The following is a 16957-nucleotide window of genomic DNA, read 5'->3' as shown; positions in this document are numbered from 1 at the left end:
GAAGTTCTGGTAACAAAGACACTAATTCCACAAGCAAGTCCACGTCTGGGGATATGGACCGGAATCTGCGTCTGTTTCCCAGAGGGCCCTGGAGCCCACCGCTGGGGGCAGAATTGGAAAATTCGCCGGAGAAAGTAGAAAGTAGGAGACGGAAGGGAACGTCTTCCGGTCCCAGATGAGTCCGATGGTCCAGGAGTCCCGGGTCAGGGATGACCCGGATGTCGGAGTACACGGGGCGGGGCGAGCCAGGGGGGCGGGGCGCCGGGCGGACCGGAAGTTGCCTCTGCCCGGCCCAAAGATGGCGGCCGCAGCCACGCTTGCCCTTGTCGCCTAACCTCTTGTAACCAATGGCGCCGCGATGCTCGGGTGACTCATTGGGGCGACCTAGGCACGACGTTATATGATGCAACGTTGGAGTCGAGGAAGCCGCCGGTGCACGTTGCGGTGACAAGGCGGCGGCGGGTTGGGAGCTGATGTCCTTGGAGGTGACCCGGGCGACCGCAGGGATGGTGCTAGGTGAGTGCGGCTCTGGGACCCCCGGGTGTGTAAGGTGGCGCGTTGCCTCTGCCCGGGGCAGGAGCCTCGCTCAGACCGGTTACCAGCCCTTGCCGGTGGCCTGGCGCTGAGGGGGCGTGCCCCCACTCTTCAGACGTGAACGATGGCAGGGAGGGTGTGCAGGCCCTGGGCCCGCCGGGCCGGGCTGCTGGGCTCGCCCCGGCCTCCCTCCAGCCCTCTAGGCCCCGGGCCTGGTGTGGCGGCCGCTCCCGCCCTGCCCCCCGAAAATCCCGGGATGCGGCTGAGGTAGGCACTGTCGGACCTCAGGGTACCCTTCATCGACGTCACTCTTCCAAGTGATCGTCAGGAAAGGCCTTTAGAATTGGAACCCTCTTTCTCAGTCCTCACTGGTGCTGAGGTTCCCCGGCCCTCCATACGGAGCAATGGAAACGGGAAAAGCAGACCTGGTTCCCTAGCAGACTTCCTAGTCGCGAGGCCTTCTGCAACGTGTTTCACCTCCGAGCTTCGGTGTCCTGTAGAGACCAGAAGGAACCGGTATTTATTTGACATCTGGGCACTGACACCGGGGTACCTGATTTGTATGTGTGACTTTATTTCGTCCTCAGTGCAGCCTACAAGGTGGGCGTTGTTTCCCCTATTTTATAGTCAAGGAAATACCCTTGGGAAGTTAAGTGAATTCCCCAGGACCACCCTTGCTGTGAAGGCGCAACATCCCAGGATTCCAGGCTGGTCTAGCCAACCTCAAAGCCCGTCTTTATTCCTGGGAACTCGAGGAGATGGAAGCAGGGTCACAGATTATTCAAGTGACCAAAGTTCATGAGATGGATGTCATTGAAATAGGGGCCTGGGAAAATCATTGCGGTACATTTTCTTTTGGGCTGTGGCAGTTTTTTACTATCGTAAATCAGCTGCTTGTTCTGTTCACAGAAATAAAGAATGGATGAAGTAGTTGCAGTATGAGATGACGGATGATTATTGTCCAAATATGTAACTTATTCTCACTTTGTAAAACAGCAGAGCTCTACGTCTCGGATCGAGAGGGAAATGATGCGACAGGTGATGGAACCAAGGAGAAACCTTTTAAAACCGGTCTAAAGGTAGTGTCTCCTCTCACAGCAGAACAGCTCTGCATTTATGAATGACTTACGTCAATTATTACGTGTCTTGTCAATAATTTATTTCAAGCACTAGGTTTTGAAGAGAGTTTTCAGAAAAAGGAAAAAGATTGTGTATAGAAATGTAGCTTTAACAGTATTAGATCTAAGTCTAAACTTATTTGAACATTTTAAAAATGTCTTCTTTTTTCCTTATGTGGTATTGCATCTTGGAATGTGTCTCTCCAATGAGTCAGATGGCCAGTTTTTTTAGTTCTTGTTGAAATAATATTCAGCTTCAGGTTAAGGTGTGGGTCAAGACATCCCTCCTTAAGTAGCCGTGGGTTTGCCTGTTGAACTGAAATGTTTGCACCTGACAGGTAATGAAATGTTAAAGCTCCCTCCTTGGACGTGCTAGGAAAAAAGCTCTGCCCTGACACTTTTTCTGTGTCCATACCTGGCCAATCCCCCTTTGTGTTACCTATGTTAGTTACAACACTTGTTTAGGTTATTATCAAGTGTTCCTCTCCTGGGAGCATTCTCTCGAGTATGCTTTGGTGTGTCGTACATAGTTCTTACTTTTTAACTCTTAGGGGGAAATATTTCTCTCATTTCTGGGCTGTTGGGGTGACTTGAGTTCCCCAAACTAACAACACTGTTTAGGTGAATGTTTGCAGAATGTCGCTGTTAGCAAAAGCATGCCATTCTGATTTGGGGAATTACAGTTTGGCTCCTTCAATTTCAGTGATACAAAAGGAGTGATGAGTAGAGAGTGTCAGGTATTAAGTGAATTCCTAATGATTTGCAAACATCCCTACGAAGTCTGATGGTTAAAAACATGAGTTCTTGGGTGTTTTTTAAAAGGGCCAGGTTTCCCCCTCCTCTGTACCAGTCATTGAGTTGGAACTGCTGTTAAAACCAGAGGAAAGGTGTTTTTTAGGTTTGGAAACTGGAAAAGTAACCACAGGGAGACTGAAAGATGGCGACTGGCAGGAAGGTAGGGAGAGAGAGAGTGTGAGTGAGGAACCCATAGAGGAGAGTGTAGACGTGTGTGTGTGTGTGTGTGTGTGTATGAGCTAGGGTCAGTTAGATTCTGCAGGTCTTCCAAGGTTTGGAAACTATACTTTTAGAAAGCTTTTTGTAAGATTTAGATCTTATGATTGGAGAGAGTAATTCCTTACAATTATTTCTTGATTGACTTAACAACTTGGGAGAAAATTTGAAGTAGTTAATAAAACATTTATCTTTTACATACTTTAAACTACTTTTTAAAAAAAGAATATATGAATTATAAAATCCTATATAATAAAAGGCTAATATGCAAATTGTCAACCCAGAGTTTGACCAGGGAGCTAAGCCGGCTGGCCAACTGCCCACGGCCCCTCCACCTGGCCGGCCCCCACCCATGCATGAATTCGTGCACTGGGCCTCTAATATTCAATAACAGCAAAGCTGATGTGTTCTAGTATTAGTGAAAGAGGTATTCTACATAAGAGTAATTTTTAAAATTAAATGAAACTTAGCCCTTTGTGTTCTTAGCCATTATTTTGTTGCTAGAGTTTCAGAATTGTCTTATCTGTTCCTTAGCCAGGATTAATCACTTAGTTGTGAGTTGTAACTGGCTTTTGCTATCATCTGTCTCCTCTGTTGTCAGCGTGACTCCCTCTGGCCTCTATGCCACTTAAAATCTGTTGCTTCTAGTCTACTTGTGGCTGGGAAACTATACTATGTAACTGAACTTGCTAGAATTTTGCAAAAGGACCCAAAAGGTAAAAAAAAAAAAAAAAAAAAATGTACTTAGTACTTCAACCAGTCAATATATATCAATATTGACTTTCAACTCTTGGGATCTCTTCTTGGCTCTTGATTATGTCCTAGACGGTTGAAGTTGCCTCATAATTAAGGTGTTATTTTGATCTTAAATATTGTACAATGTTAAGCTATTTTCTTTTTCTCTCTCTCCATCCAAGGCTTTGATGACAGTGGGAAAAGAACCATTTCCTACCATTTACGTAGATTCACAAAAAGAAAATGAGGTAGGGTGAACGAAAACCTGTACAGAATTTTATTTTCTGAATATTCATCAGAACATAGAGGTCTTAAAAAACTAAATGTCTGTTCTTCTCTCTAGCGGTGGGATGTTATTTCTAAATCACAGATGAAGAACATTAGGAAAATGTGGCATAGGGAACAAATGAAGAGTGAATCCCGGGAAAAGAAAGAGGTGAGCAATGAATTCTCGACGGAGAACATTTGAAAAGTTAGAACACTAGGAACCGTGTTAACAAACTGCTTTATCATTAAAATTAGGCAGAAGACAATTTGAGAAGAGAAAAGAACCTGGAAGAAGCAAAGAAGATTACCATTGAAAACGATCCAAGTCTTCCAGAGCCGAAATGTGTAAGTGTGACATATATTGTCACAAACACGGCAAACTGTTATTTCTGTGTCTGAGGGCCTGCCGCGAGGTTTGTTCCTTTGCATTGTCGGTCTTTCCTTTCCTTTATTTAGAAGAAGGGATAGAGAGAAGTAATGTTTTAGAGTTTTGTGGCTGGTGGTTCTTTTGGGGTTCATTTTCTTTTTATTTTTAAATATTTTTATTGATTTCAGAGAGGAAAGGAGAGGGAGAGAGAGAGAAAACTTCAATGATGAGAGAGAATTATTGATCGGCTGACTCCTGCAAGCCCCACACTAGGAATCGAGCCCACAACCTGGGCATGTGCCCTGACCAGGAATGGAACTGTGACCTGGTTCATAGGTTGATGCTCAACGATTAAGCCATGCCAGTCGGACAGGATTTTTTAAATACAAAGTTTTGTGATTTTATGAAATTGGATTCCTTCTCTATTCTTTCTAGAACAGAATGCTGGCCTGTGAGTGGGCATGTGTAGATTTCAGATAGTTCCGATTGCTGATGAACTGCCGTATTTTCCTTGTTTTTTTAGTGAGGAAGCTGTTTTCTTGGTTGTATTCACCATCCCCTTTACTCATCTTCTCTATTCTCCTTCATCCCCCAAACAAAAAGCTAGCTAGCCTTTGTTAACTTCTACCTCCCAGAATGTCTGGAGGGACCGTGAGGTCAGGAAAAGGGCTCTGTGTGAATTTGGGTTTTTGCTATTGTGAGTTCATTTACTCACTGATTTTCTGTAGCCATAGCTGAAATTCTGGATGTTTCTTACAGTTGGTTTTGCACTAAGAGAAAGAAGACTCGGATTTTTTTTAGCCACTCAGTATGGTGAAATTTTCTGGTTCTAACCTTGCAGTAGAGTTACTAATCTGTAGTTTTGCACCATTTTTGAAATTTTAACGCTTTACTGTCATCCATCTAATATTAGTGAAAAATTGATATGTGATAAATGACACAGTTAGTGAAATGTTATTTATTTTAATTTGACAGGTGAAGATTCATGCATTAGAAGGATATAGAGGCCAAAGAGTTAAAGTGTTTGGCTGGGTCCATCGGCTGCGAAGGCAAGGTAAATGGCATAGCTTTCCTTTTCTCTCTTTTATTTTTAATTATACCTGGTCTTAGATGAAGATTAATGTAAAAACATTACTTGGAAATATTTTGATTTTTGGATGCTAGCTTTTTAAAGGAGATAGTTACTTATATCCTAAATTTGTTCTTATTCAATATGACTATTAAAAGTTAAAAAAAAATTTTAAATGCTATTTAACTGTAAGCAATCACAGTGGTCAGAAGATGTCCAATAAATATTTGTGTAGTTGAACTTAGTTTTTAATAAAAAGCAGGAAGTAGCCAAATCTGACACTTACTGATGGTAGTACTCATGACACTTATAATTAGTATATTTGCATTCTGCTTCTCCTGATATTTTGCTTTCTCTTTCTCTCTTTTTTTAAAATATATTTTATTTTTTCCCCCCAATATATTTTATTGATTTTTTTTTTACAGAGAGGAAGGGAGAGGGAGAGAGAGCCAGAAACATCAATGAGAGAGAAACATCAATCAGCTGCCTCCTGCACGCCCCCTACTGGGGATGTGCCTGCAACCAAGGTACATGCCCTTGACTGGAATCGAACCTGGGACCATGAGTCCGCAGACCGACGCTCCATCCACTGAGCCAAACTGGCCAGGGCTCTCTTTCTCTTTTTATTACTTTATTACATGTGTTTTATTGTAAGTGGTTATCAAATCCTTCGTAAAAAGAAATGGGACATTTGCCCTGGCCGGGTGGCTCAATTGGTTGAGCGTCTCCTGAAAACCAAAAGGTTGCGGGTCGATTCCTGATCGGCACATACCTGGGTTGCAAGTTCAATCCCTAGTCCGAGCACATAGGGGAGGCAACTGATCAAAGTTCTCACATCGATGCTTTTCTCTCTTTTTCTCTCTCTAAAAACATATCCTCGGGTGAAGATTCATTTAAAAAGGGAGAGACATAAATAAGAAAAAATGATTCTCTACCACAGTCTTTCTGCACCTCGCACCGAGTGCAGAGTCCGTTAGGCATTGGTGGGGCGTCAGCGGCTAATAGGACTAATCCCTCATCTCATGCTGCTTACTGTCTGCTTTCCCATGGTCGCGTGGGTCATGAGGATCACATCGGATTTGAAAGTACAATTAAGAAGATAACGTGCTTTACAAACACTGAGTAGTGATAGAACCAGTGACACTTCAGAGGAAGGGCAGCCCCTGGGAGGTCTGAACTTTCAATACATTTCTCTTTCTCACTTTCAGGAAAGAACTTAATGTTTCTGGTGTTGCGGGATGGTACAGGGTATCTTCAGTGTGTCTTGTCAGATGATTTGGTAAATATTTTCTCTTGTGGCTAAAATTTCAATTTTTTCAGTAGCTTCCTTTATTGTTAGTTTTTGGAATTTTAACTATTATTATGGAAAACATTTATTTGTTGGGGAAAAACTGGTTGGTTGTCCTGTGGAATTTCTCTGAATTTGGTCAATTGTATAAGCTGGATGTTAAGTCTACTCATATATCTACATATATAATTTATATATATGTTGTGTATATAGATATATAGATATTTGGCACCACTATTTCATGGGCAGAGCTCTTCCAATTGCATATTGTGAAACACATAATGTCTGGTTGGTGTGTTGTGTGTGTGTGTGTGTGTGTGTGTGTGTGGTTTTTTTTTTTTTTTTTTTTGAATTGTGGACTCAGGTGTTGATAGCCTGGTCCCTCCCTCCATTATAAAGTTCCCTATCACTTTTCTTCTAATGATTTTAACAAGTATTGGTGATCATAGCTCATATTGACTCTGTATTATTTTAACAGTCTGAATTCAAATAAAAAGGAATTTTTCAATTATTTTTAAGAGATGTGGGTTAGTGTCATTTATGCCTATGTATGTATATAAAGTATCTATTTACATAAATGTGTATATTTATATAGAGATAAATATTTTATAAAAATAGCTATTCTTTATTAATATTAAAAATTGATGGCCATCTTATTTTACTAGTTTTGGACCAGATAATTTGTTTGTAAATAATCCCCTTTGCTTTCTATACGTTAGAATATTTTAATGTAAATGTGAATAACTAAGTTTGAACTTGATCTTTTTATAGTGTCAATGTTACAATGGAGTAGTCTTGTCCACTGAGAGTAGTGTTGCAGTGTACGGAATGCTAAATCTTACCCCAAAGGGCAAGCAGGTGAGTGGATTGACTTTCTCACTGGGTGAATAGCTGTTTGCTTGTTTTCCAATTTGTACTTTTGGTACTTGGCATATAAATACACAAATATGATGCAGTTGCTAAATTTAGTATCTTTTCCTTTTCCAGTGAAATCCTACTGTACAGCTCATAAGATGTGACAAACTCAGGGATTTCCAACCTTATAGAATTCCTGAATAATCTTCATAGACCATAATGTGGCCACTTTGCTGTGGGTGTGTGAATAACTTTTCAGCTAGGTGGAAAAAAACTTAATCCAAGAAATTTCAGGAAAGAACAGTAATCTAAATCTGAAATTTTCTGAATAGAATTTGAAAACCTCTTAAAAAAGTTAAATATAACTGATATGCAAAAAGATGTTTGTTTCCTAGCCAACAGGCACATAACCTGTACCAGTTACAGTTATTTGTTAGTAATTGTTGCTCAAATAACTACCACTGCAGTTATATTCCTTGGCTGGGAAAGAAAACAAAGGTGACATACTAACCACCAGAGTCTACCTAATGGACTAGAAATGCTGATAAAAAAGAGTCAGAGCACATGTAAAAGAAGAACCTGTATTGAGAGTGAATATCTGATCCAAGTTCCCTGGATTTTCCTTGGAATTAATGTGATTGGGAAATGGAGTGATTGTTGTGATGTTACTTGCTGTCCAGTGTTTGGCATGAAGAAAGTTATGTATTCCATAATTGGTGGCTTCTAAAATGAATTGTTTTTAATGGAATTGTCAGGGAGAATTTGAACTTTTACTATATATATGTTCCAAGGAGAAACAGCTTGTTGTAAAATCTTTGCATTTAAGGAGTTTTTCAATGTGAGTATTGTGTTACTTTCAATTATTGGTAAAGGCTAGAAAGATATACCAAAATATTAATAGTAGTTAGTAGTTACTCCAAGTTGTGGGATTGTAGTTTTATTTTTTACTTTGTGCTTTCTAATTTTTTAAAAACTTGTATGTGAATTAACTCTGAAAGGAATATTAAATATATCAATATAAAATTGAATTATTGGATCTGATAGAAGGGTAGGCTAATAATGATGAGATTTTTAGAAATATCAGCTTACCAAAAATTTTTGTAATCAAGTAAAAACTCAAAGTGTTCGCTGCACAACAGCCAGTAAGTTGAGTGAGAAGGAATTGGGGTAAGGAAAGCAACTTTATTCAGAAGCCAGCAAGCAGAGGAGAAGGCAGACTAGCGTCCTAAAGAACCATCTTGAGAAAGTACAGAATTCAGTTGTCTTTTATGTCAGGGGACAGGGGAAAACAGGAGGGGTTTAAAGTCAAGAGGTTATTAATGACCACAGACGTCTGGTCCAAGGGGGTGGTGAAAATTCTTTGCTTTTGTTCAACAAACTCCAGTTGTCTTGGTCCCAGTTACAAGATTCCTATAAAATTTTTAAAAATATTTTTGTGTGGGTTTTTTAAAAATATATTTTTATTGATTTCAGAGAGGAAGTAAGAGGGAGAGAGAGACAGAAACATCCTTGTTGAGAGAGAATCATTGATCAGCTGCCTCCTGCAAGTCCCCCACTGTGATCGAGCCCACAACCTGGGCATGTGCCTTTGACCGCAATCAAACCTGGGACCTTTCAGTTCGCAGGCCAACACTCTATCCACTAAGCCAAACCGGCTAGGGCACCTATAAATTTTTTTTTTTTTTTACATATCTTCCTTATCTCTTTGGGGAAGTCGTGGTGAGCGGGGAGGTTGTTTCAGTAATTTCTAGACTACAGGTTAGATCCTTGAATGACTAGCATATCTGTGTGCAGGACTAAGCAGAAGATTCTAATCTACATGTCATAGGACCTGGCAGGTTGGAGCAATGTGGAGTCAGAAAGATTATTTGAATCTATTACATTTTGACATAAAATCTTTACTACTACTGTAAATTTTTTGTTTCATTCTCCTTCCCTTTCATCCCTCCCCTCCTTTTTTAAAAATGTAGGCTCCTGGGGGCCATGAGCTGAGTTGTGACTTCTGGGAACTGATCGGCTTGGCCCCTGCTGGAGGAGCCGATAACTTGATCAACGAAGAGTCTGACGTTGATGTCCAGCTCAACAACAGACACATGATGATCCGAGGAGAAAACATGTCCAAAATCTTGAAAGCGCGCTCCATGGTCACCAGGTGCTTTAGAGATCACTTCTTTGATAGGGGGTACTGTGAAGTAAGTGTGCACTCATCTCTTGCAAATGATACCTTTGGCCATTCTTCAGCTTGAATAGAGGTGCTCACAGTAGGCTTTCTTTACTCCTTTCCATTTGAACAGGTTACTCCTCCAACATTAGTGCAAACTCAAGTAGAAGGTGGTGCTACACTCTTCAAACTTGACTATTTTGGAGAAGAGGCATTTTTGACTCAGTCCTCTCAGTTGTACCTGGAGACCTGCATTCCAGCTCTGGGAGATGTTTTTTGTATTGCACAGTCATACAGGGCAGAACAATCCAGAACAAGAAGGCACCTGGCTGAGTATGAATTGTCTTTTTATTTTTATTTTAAAAAATGTAAAAATAATTGTTTAGAAAAGCAATTTTTATGTAGTCAAACGATGCCTATGTAAATGTGTTGGTATATTAAGAGTATATATGAAGAGCAGTTGAATAAATTAATTGAAACCATGTAAGAAGTTTTGCCTCTTAGACCATAGCTAGCTAAGGCCTTCCTTTTACTTAGCCTTGATCCTTTATGTGTTAAGGAATAAACAAAAATTCATTATTTAAAGGAGCAAGGTAGGTGTGTGCTAAGACTAATTTGCAGAGTTAGCAAGGTTGGAATTTTATTTTTCTGGACAATTTCCCAGTGTTAAAATCCTTGTATGAGAGAAACTTAGTAGAAACGAAGAGCAGCTCTGAGCTAGTGTCTCGTTCTTCAGATACACTCACGTGGAGGCAGAGTGTCCTTTCCTGACCTTTGAGGAGCTCCTGAACCGGTTGGAGGACTTGGTTTGTGACGTGGTAGATAGAGTCTTGAAATCACCCGCAGCAAGCATAGTGTATGACCTCAATCCGGTAGGTCTAGTGTTCTATGGAAATACAAAATTATGATTTCTGGAAGGCAATGTTGTTTTCACCCTCAGTATTTATAGATTAAATGGGTTGGCAAGCTTTGAAATAAGTGACTAATAGTTGCCATTTCTCCATGCTACTTCAAAAGGCAACTAACCAAGAATGTGCAAACAGCTTCAAACATACATGTACATACACAAAGAAGAGATAAGATCATCTGTGGCTTTGTTTTTGTTAGGGACACATTAACTGGACTATGTAATAAGCAAGATAGTTGGTGCTCAGTGACTGCTGCATTTCAGTAAAAGTGGAATCGCCTTTGGAAATAACAACAATATATAATTTCACATCAATGGTTCAGGGAATAATGAGTTTGCTGGAGTTAGTTTATACTCTCACATGTATTACCACAAAGATTCCAGTTATGTAATCACCAGTAGTCAGTTCCACTCACCTCCCCCTCAATCAGAGCCCTGCAGAACGTTTGAAACCTCTTTTATCTAATGCTTTTTTGACATCCCTTTCAGGGGAGTACTTTAAAAGTGGAAGCATTTAAAATTAAAGTATTTTTATATTCATGCATTAAAAAAATAATTGTCAGTAATTTCATAACATTTTAACTTAGGAGGAAGTTCATATGTTTTTGTTTTTAGGAATATCCACATTGATTTTTAGTCTGAAATAATATTTTACAATGGTACTAAGTAGTTTTTCTTAAAATGGAAATTTTAGTGTTAATGGTTTCTTTATATACACTGTATTTTTCCTTCTGTAGAATTTCAAGCCCCCCAAACGGCCTTTCAAACGGATGAACTATTCAGATGCTATTGTGTGGCTCAAAGAACACAATATAAAGAAAGAAGATGGAACTTTCTATGAATTTGGAGAGGTATGTATTCCTTTCTAATCATTGTTTCAAAGGCGGGCATTGTGCTTAAGTGGATTGCTACTTCTGCTTAATTAACCAGAGATGCAGGAGGCATCTGCTTGCCATCAAATCAATGGTAACTGAACCTTCTAGGATGGCTGAGGGTTCATTGACTTAAGAGATGTAGAGTAAAAAAAAAAAAGAGAGAGAGAGAGATGTAGAGTAAGCCTTAGAACAGTGCCTTACTGTAGCGTTCAACAAATATTAGCAAGTTTTTCGCTTTCACACCTCATCCGTTGCCTCTTTTCTCTTCTTCCATGGTCAGTCATAAGCTTGGTTGTAATTATCTAGGCTGCCAGGATGCCTCAGAAAGCTGAAAACTGTAAAATTAGGTGCAGAATGTTAGCATGTGTATATATTTGTTTTGTTTGTCTGGAGAAAGTATCTGGCTTTGCAAAAAGGATCCCTCCCCTCAAAACAGTAAATCAAAACTCCTTCGTGTGGAGGAGATTCAAAGAAGAAAATAGCTGCTGGTTAAAATGCAAAACCAAGAGAAGCCTTGATAAGGAAGGTGGCCTGGGGCCCCAGGTAAACTGAGTGGGTATCTGTTTGGGGTGTAGATTATTTGCTAAATTTTTTATTTATTGATTTGAGAGAGAGAGAGAGACATCAATTTGTTGTTCCATTTGTTTATGAATTCATTGTTTGATTCTTGTATGTGCCCTGATTGGGATTGAACCCACAACTTTGGCATATCAGGATAGCGCTCTAACCAACTGAGCTGCCAGGATGGGGGTATAAATTGTTAACACAATTCTCAGCCCTCTTCCCTGTGCATTTAACCATTCCTTGCATAATATTTGCAAATCCAACTATTCTACAGACGAAATGTAATTACTGCTAGCTAGAGGTTTATTTTATTTTTAGAAGGAATTTACAGAGAGGACAAACAGTAGACTTGACCTATGTAAGTTACTCTTAATGTTTCATGAATTCAATTGATGATGTATAATAGAATTTTGTACTGAAGATGAGTGGAAAGAATACAAGTTTTGGAATAAGAAGCCTTCCCAGGTGGGCTTAGCTCCCACCTCTGTCCTCACTGCTGTATAACTGAAGGCCAGTGACCCTGCTCTCTGGTTCTTTATCTCTGATGTCGAGGTAACATCCACTTTGCAAAGTCGTGAGGACTCAGTGAGCAAAATGCCTATAGGGTCCCTGGCACAGGAAGTGATAAGGGCGTGTCAGTCCTTATTCTACACCCATACACAAGAGTATGCTACAGTAGGTAAACAGTCTTCAGACTTTTGGAAAAGACCCCTTTTCCTTCAATTCAATCTTATTCAACCTCAGGATAACTCTAGGGTGCAAAATAGATAAAAGCTGAGAGACCAGAGCTCTCCCACTCACCTCCCATCTCTCTGTACTTTAGAGGGCACAGGGCTCCAGGGACTAGAGCTTGGAAACAGGTGGGCCAGGTGATTGCTAAGCTCCATTTCAGTTCCTACACTAAACAAATCAGTGAGTCTTGTCCAGTTCTTTCTTCAATTTTTACTGGGACAGGAGTTTTCACTGGAATTTATCTGTGGTTTACTGAAGGATGTTTGAGAGAAAACGGACTCATCATCATCTAACAAATCTTGGCTAACTATTCCAGGTGTGGTTACACTTAAAATTTGACATTGGCTATTTGTCTTATGACAGTGTCATACTATCATTGAAGGTACACAGATTTATTATTATAGGAAAGAAGTGCAGATACTAGGAGATTTTAAAGATTATTGTTTTTTGTTTGTTTGTTTTTATTGACTTCAGAGAGGAAGGGAGAGGGAGAAAGAGGATAAGAATATCAATGATGAGAGAGAATCATTGATTGGCTGCCTCCTGCACACCCCACACTGGGGATCAAGCCCACAATCTGGGCAGGTGCCCTGACCAGGAATCAAATGTGACCTCCGATTCATATGTTGACGCTTAACCACTGGGTTCCTCCAGCCAGGCAAAAGATTGTTGTTATTAGTAACATACACTGTGTGTATATCTGTGATGCTCTGGAGCATTCACTGATTATTATATGTCTTATGATATGAAATGGACCATGTCTGCTTCAGAGCTAGATAAAACTAGCCATTGACAAAAATGACTGAGCAATATCTAGTCACAGTGATAATGACTTGGGTGGGGCTTTTTTGTTTGTTTGGGGGGTTTCATTCCTCAAGCAGCATGGCATGTGAGATATATTGTAGAAGGATGCAGATCATTTTATAGTTTATTTAATAACTGGGTTTTTAAAATATATATATATTTTTTTAAAGAAATTGTCCCTTACCCTATGTGTCTGGGTGATAGTGGGTATGTTGCATTAAGAAGAGGAAGGGTAGCTACTGGGTGAAAGAGCTGCTTCTGTCTTGTTGCATTTAGAGCTGTAAATGTTAATAAAGTCTTGTTGAACCTCAGGATATCCCTGAAGCTCCTGAGAGACTGATGACGGACACCATTAATGAGCCCATCTTGCTGTGTCGATTTCCTGTGGAGATCAAGTCCTTCTATATGCAGCGCTGTCCTGAGGATTCCCGCCTCACCGAATCTGTCAGTTGTGATTCTAATAGTATTAATGATTTTGCTTTTTAAGGGGGTGGAGACTGTTATTGGGATAATATACAGCTCATGGCAAATACTTCATTATAAATCTAGAATGACATTATTTTAAGAATTTTTTTTGTTCTCTAATTTACTTTGTTAACTTACAGAATTTGAATATTTGCATTTTGCATGATCATAGTACTCCTTTAGCTATAGGAGCTTAATTGTGATTTTCTTTTTTTATAATATATTTTATTGATTTTAGAGAGGAATGGAGAGGAAGAGAGAGATAGAAACATCAATGATGAGAGAGAATCATTGATCGGCTGCCTCCTGCATGCCCCCTACTGGGGATCGAGCCCACAACCCGGGCATGTGCCCTTGACCAGAATTGAACCCAGGACCCTTCAGTCCACAGGCCAACACTCTATTCACTGAGCCAAACCGGCTAGGGCTTAATTGTGATTTTCATTTCAACTATAGAGCAATGTCATGACTGGTAGCCTGTCGTAACTTCATTTGATTTACTTGTTGTTAAAGGTCGACGTGTTGATGCCCAATGTTGGCGAGATTGTGGGAGGCTCAATGCGTATCTGGGATAGTGAAGAAATGCTGGCAGGTTATAAAAGGGAAGGAATTGACCCCACACCCTATTACTGGTACACAGATCAGGTAGGAACAATTTTTTAAATACTCTTTACATTTTTTTATTGTAATAGTTTTGTATAAATTGAAATTTAAAAGGTGATGATTCAGGATGGGACTTTGGTATTTAAAGAGCTGTATTCAGTTTCATGATTATAATAATGTGTCATGTGAATATTGCTAGTTTTGGCTTTGGCTAATAATATGTTAACTTCATTTAAAACCCTATTGAACTGCTGGCCTTGCTCATCGCTGCTGAATTTTTAAACATTTGTCATTGGATCCAACCAAATATCTAGTGCTATCTTTCATTTTCCTCTTATAACCAATGACATTGACTTGGTTTTAAAGTTTGAAATCTCTTCTTTCCAAGGTAGCACTTAATTCCTGGTTGTTGTTTTTTCATACCAAATTATTTCTTCACATTTGTTCCATGAAGGTATTTAGATTAAGGGTTGAATTCTTAACCACAATAAGCTAACTCATTTCACAGTAGAAAATTTTAAGTATGTTAGGAAAAACTGTAAACTAAGCATATTCCTCTCTCTTTTTTTTAAACAGAGAAAATATGGCACCTGTCCTCATGGAGGCTATGGCTTGGGCTTGGAACGATTCTTGACCTGGATTCTGAATAGGTATCACATCCGAGATGTATGCTTATACCCTCGCTTTGTCCAGCGCTGCAAGCCATAACCGGTGCCTCCTGAAGCACGAAGGCCAGCACACGGTTCCTGAGAGCAACAGACTGCCTCGTCCAAAAGAACAAAAAGCCAAGATCTTCCCTTTTGTATTCTATGGGGATGTGTCTGGTTCTGTTTTCTCCTTTTGTTTTTTGTTTTCTATTCTTGCTACCACAGAAACCAATCCCAAACACTGGAACATAAAGTGACATTGATGTTGCCATTTTAAGAAAAAATATCCATTACAAAATTTGGGAGAAATACGTGGCATGTAACTGCTATTATGAATATATTTCAGCAGTTTATGTAATTATAGGTTATAATCTTTGCACATATATACCATATATATAATTAAATAGGTTTTAATTGTGGTCTAAGACATTCCAATTACTTAAACTTTCTGTCCTTTTAATTATAACTGAAATTCTTAATTTGTATCATTTTATTGTATCAATGGGTTAAACATCTTGGGAAGATTGACACTATGATGTAAAAATTTGCTAGTATTACAACAGAGTACAATTTAACATTAGATGCTGGGATCAAATGAATAGTCTCTTGTATCATTATTAATCTTTTCTAAATCCGTGTAGTTGCTTGTAATTCTGAGGTATACGGATGGATATGGAAGAACTTGTAAAAATGGAACTGTCTTAATTTGAAGAGCAAAAATTTTTTTTCAATGCTTCAGTGCACGGCATCCTTCCTAGCATTGATTTAAATTAAAGGCAGACTGGTCTTCCCTCTTTCCTGGTAGTTCCTACATAACTAAGAAGTTCCCAAAGAATTTGCACATAGAATCTTACTAACAGCTGTTAAGTGACTGAGTCATCCCCAGATCTCATCTGTACTCCCTTACTAACTCTCAGCAGGCTTTTTGAATGGCTTTGTTTCAGATTTGGTTAATTTCTCCCCCAAAATGCATGTCATGTATTCTCAGGTTGTATTCTCAGCAATCAATAAATGGACACATATAAAAACTCTTTGCTGGCTTCATTTTTTTTTAAGCTGAACATTTCTGTCTCACATTAGTTAATATGTTTGCATTTTTTATCTTTTAGTTTTCGTGTGTGTATAATTTTATGATATCAAGTTAGATATTACTAAATTTAGTAGGTATTACTAACATTTGCAGTAATGAAAAGGAATGATTTTTAAAAATTAGATGTAGATCCTAGCTACATCTTTTTGTAATTTTTTTGTGCATTATTTTTGAACACATTAAATTATAACCAATTCTGCAATAAGTGAAATGACAAGGAAATGGGGCATTTGTAGTGTATTTGGCCTATATTGTTAAATAAAAGATACTTGTAAGAATGTGAATGATTGGATTCAAGTAGGCAATTCATTTGATCACAATTTAGGTGGAGGGGTTAGATTCAATTGTCCTAAATTTTAATTGTGTAAATTAATTGATAATTATAAATACTGAGGGAGAGGTGTGGGGTTAGATAGGGTAGGAAGTCAAGGTCATGGTGACATCAGATCCAGTGAGCAGCAAATCTCACAGAGGTGGGCTTTCTTTTTTTTTATATATATATATTTTATTGATTTTTCACAGAGAGGAAGGGAGAGGGATAGAGAGCTAGAAACATCGATGAGAGAGAGACATCGACCAGCTGCCTCCTGCACACCCCCCACCGGGAGATGTGCCCGCAACCAAGGTACATGCCCTTGACCGGAATTGATCCTGGGACCCTCCAGTCCGCAGACCGACGCTCTATCCACTGAGCCAAACCGGTTTCGGCGAGGTGGGCTTTCTTTACCTTCACTGTGTAGTTGTGGTCCAAGTGTCACGACTCCCACATCCCTGCTGAGTGTCCAGCAAACAAGACACCCTGGTTCTGAGCCCCTGCTCTCGTGGCACTCTCCTCTCATTGGGCTTTTATTTCTCCACTAGAGGC

The 16957-nt window shown here is 39.5% G+C and overlaps 1 protein-coding gene across 5 annotated transcripts; it reads left to right on the top strand.

Moving 5' to 3' along the window:
• The first annotated feature begins 308 nt into the window (after nucleotides 1-308).
• Nucleotides 309-16033, top strand: NARS1 (asparaginyl-tRNA synthetase 1). 5 transcript variants are annotated; one of them, XM_054724018.1, is made up of 16 exons: nucleotides 466-516; nucleotides 897-1050; nucleotides 1531-1613; nucleotides 3581-3646; nucleotides 3742-3834; nucleotides 3921-4010; nucleotides 5008-5086; nucleotides 6310-6380; nucleotides 7161-7247; nucleotides 9215-9436; nucleotides 9539-9738; nucleotides 10142-10277; nucleotides 11050-11163; nucleotides 13600-13731; nucleotides 14266-14397; nucleotides 14932-16033. In XM_054724018.1, exons 4-16 carry the CDS (start codon nucleotides 3587-3589, stop codon nucleotides 15061-15063), a joined length of 1548 nt encoding a protein of 515 aa, XP_054579993.1. In that variant the 5' UTR covers nucleotides 466-516; nucleotides 897-1050; nucleotides 1531-1613; nucleotides 3581-3586; the 3' UTR covers nucleotides 15064-16033. The 5 variants fall into 5 exon arrangements, with proteins under 5 accessions (XP_028013480.1, XP_028013481.1, XP_008147828.1 ...); XM_028157679.2 differs by lacking the exon at nucleotides 897-1050 and having other exon boundaries at nucleotides 309-516; nucleotides 1534-1613; XM_008149606.3 differs by lacking the exon at nucleotides 897-1050 and having other exon boundaries at nucleotides 310-516.
• The last annotated feature ends 924 nt before the right edge of the window (nucleotides 16034-16957 follow it).

Source organism: Eptesicus fuscus, chromosome 12 (genome assembly GCF_027574615.1).
Source record: "Eptesicus fuscus isolate TK198812 chromosome 12, DD_ASM_mEF_20220401, whole genome shotgun sequence".
Lineage (NCBI taxonomy): Eukaryota > Metazoa > Chordata > Mammalia > Chiroptera > Vespertilionidae > Eptesicus > Eptesicus fuscus.
This window is presented reverse-complemented; position numbering and strand designations above follow the sequence as displayed.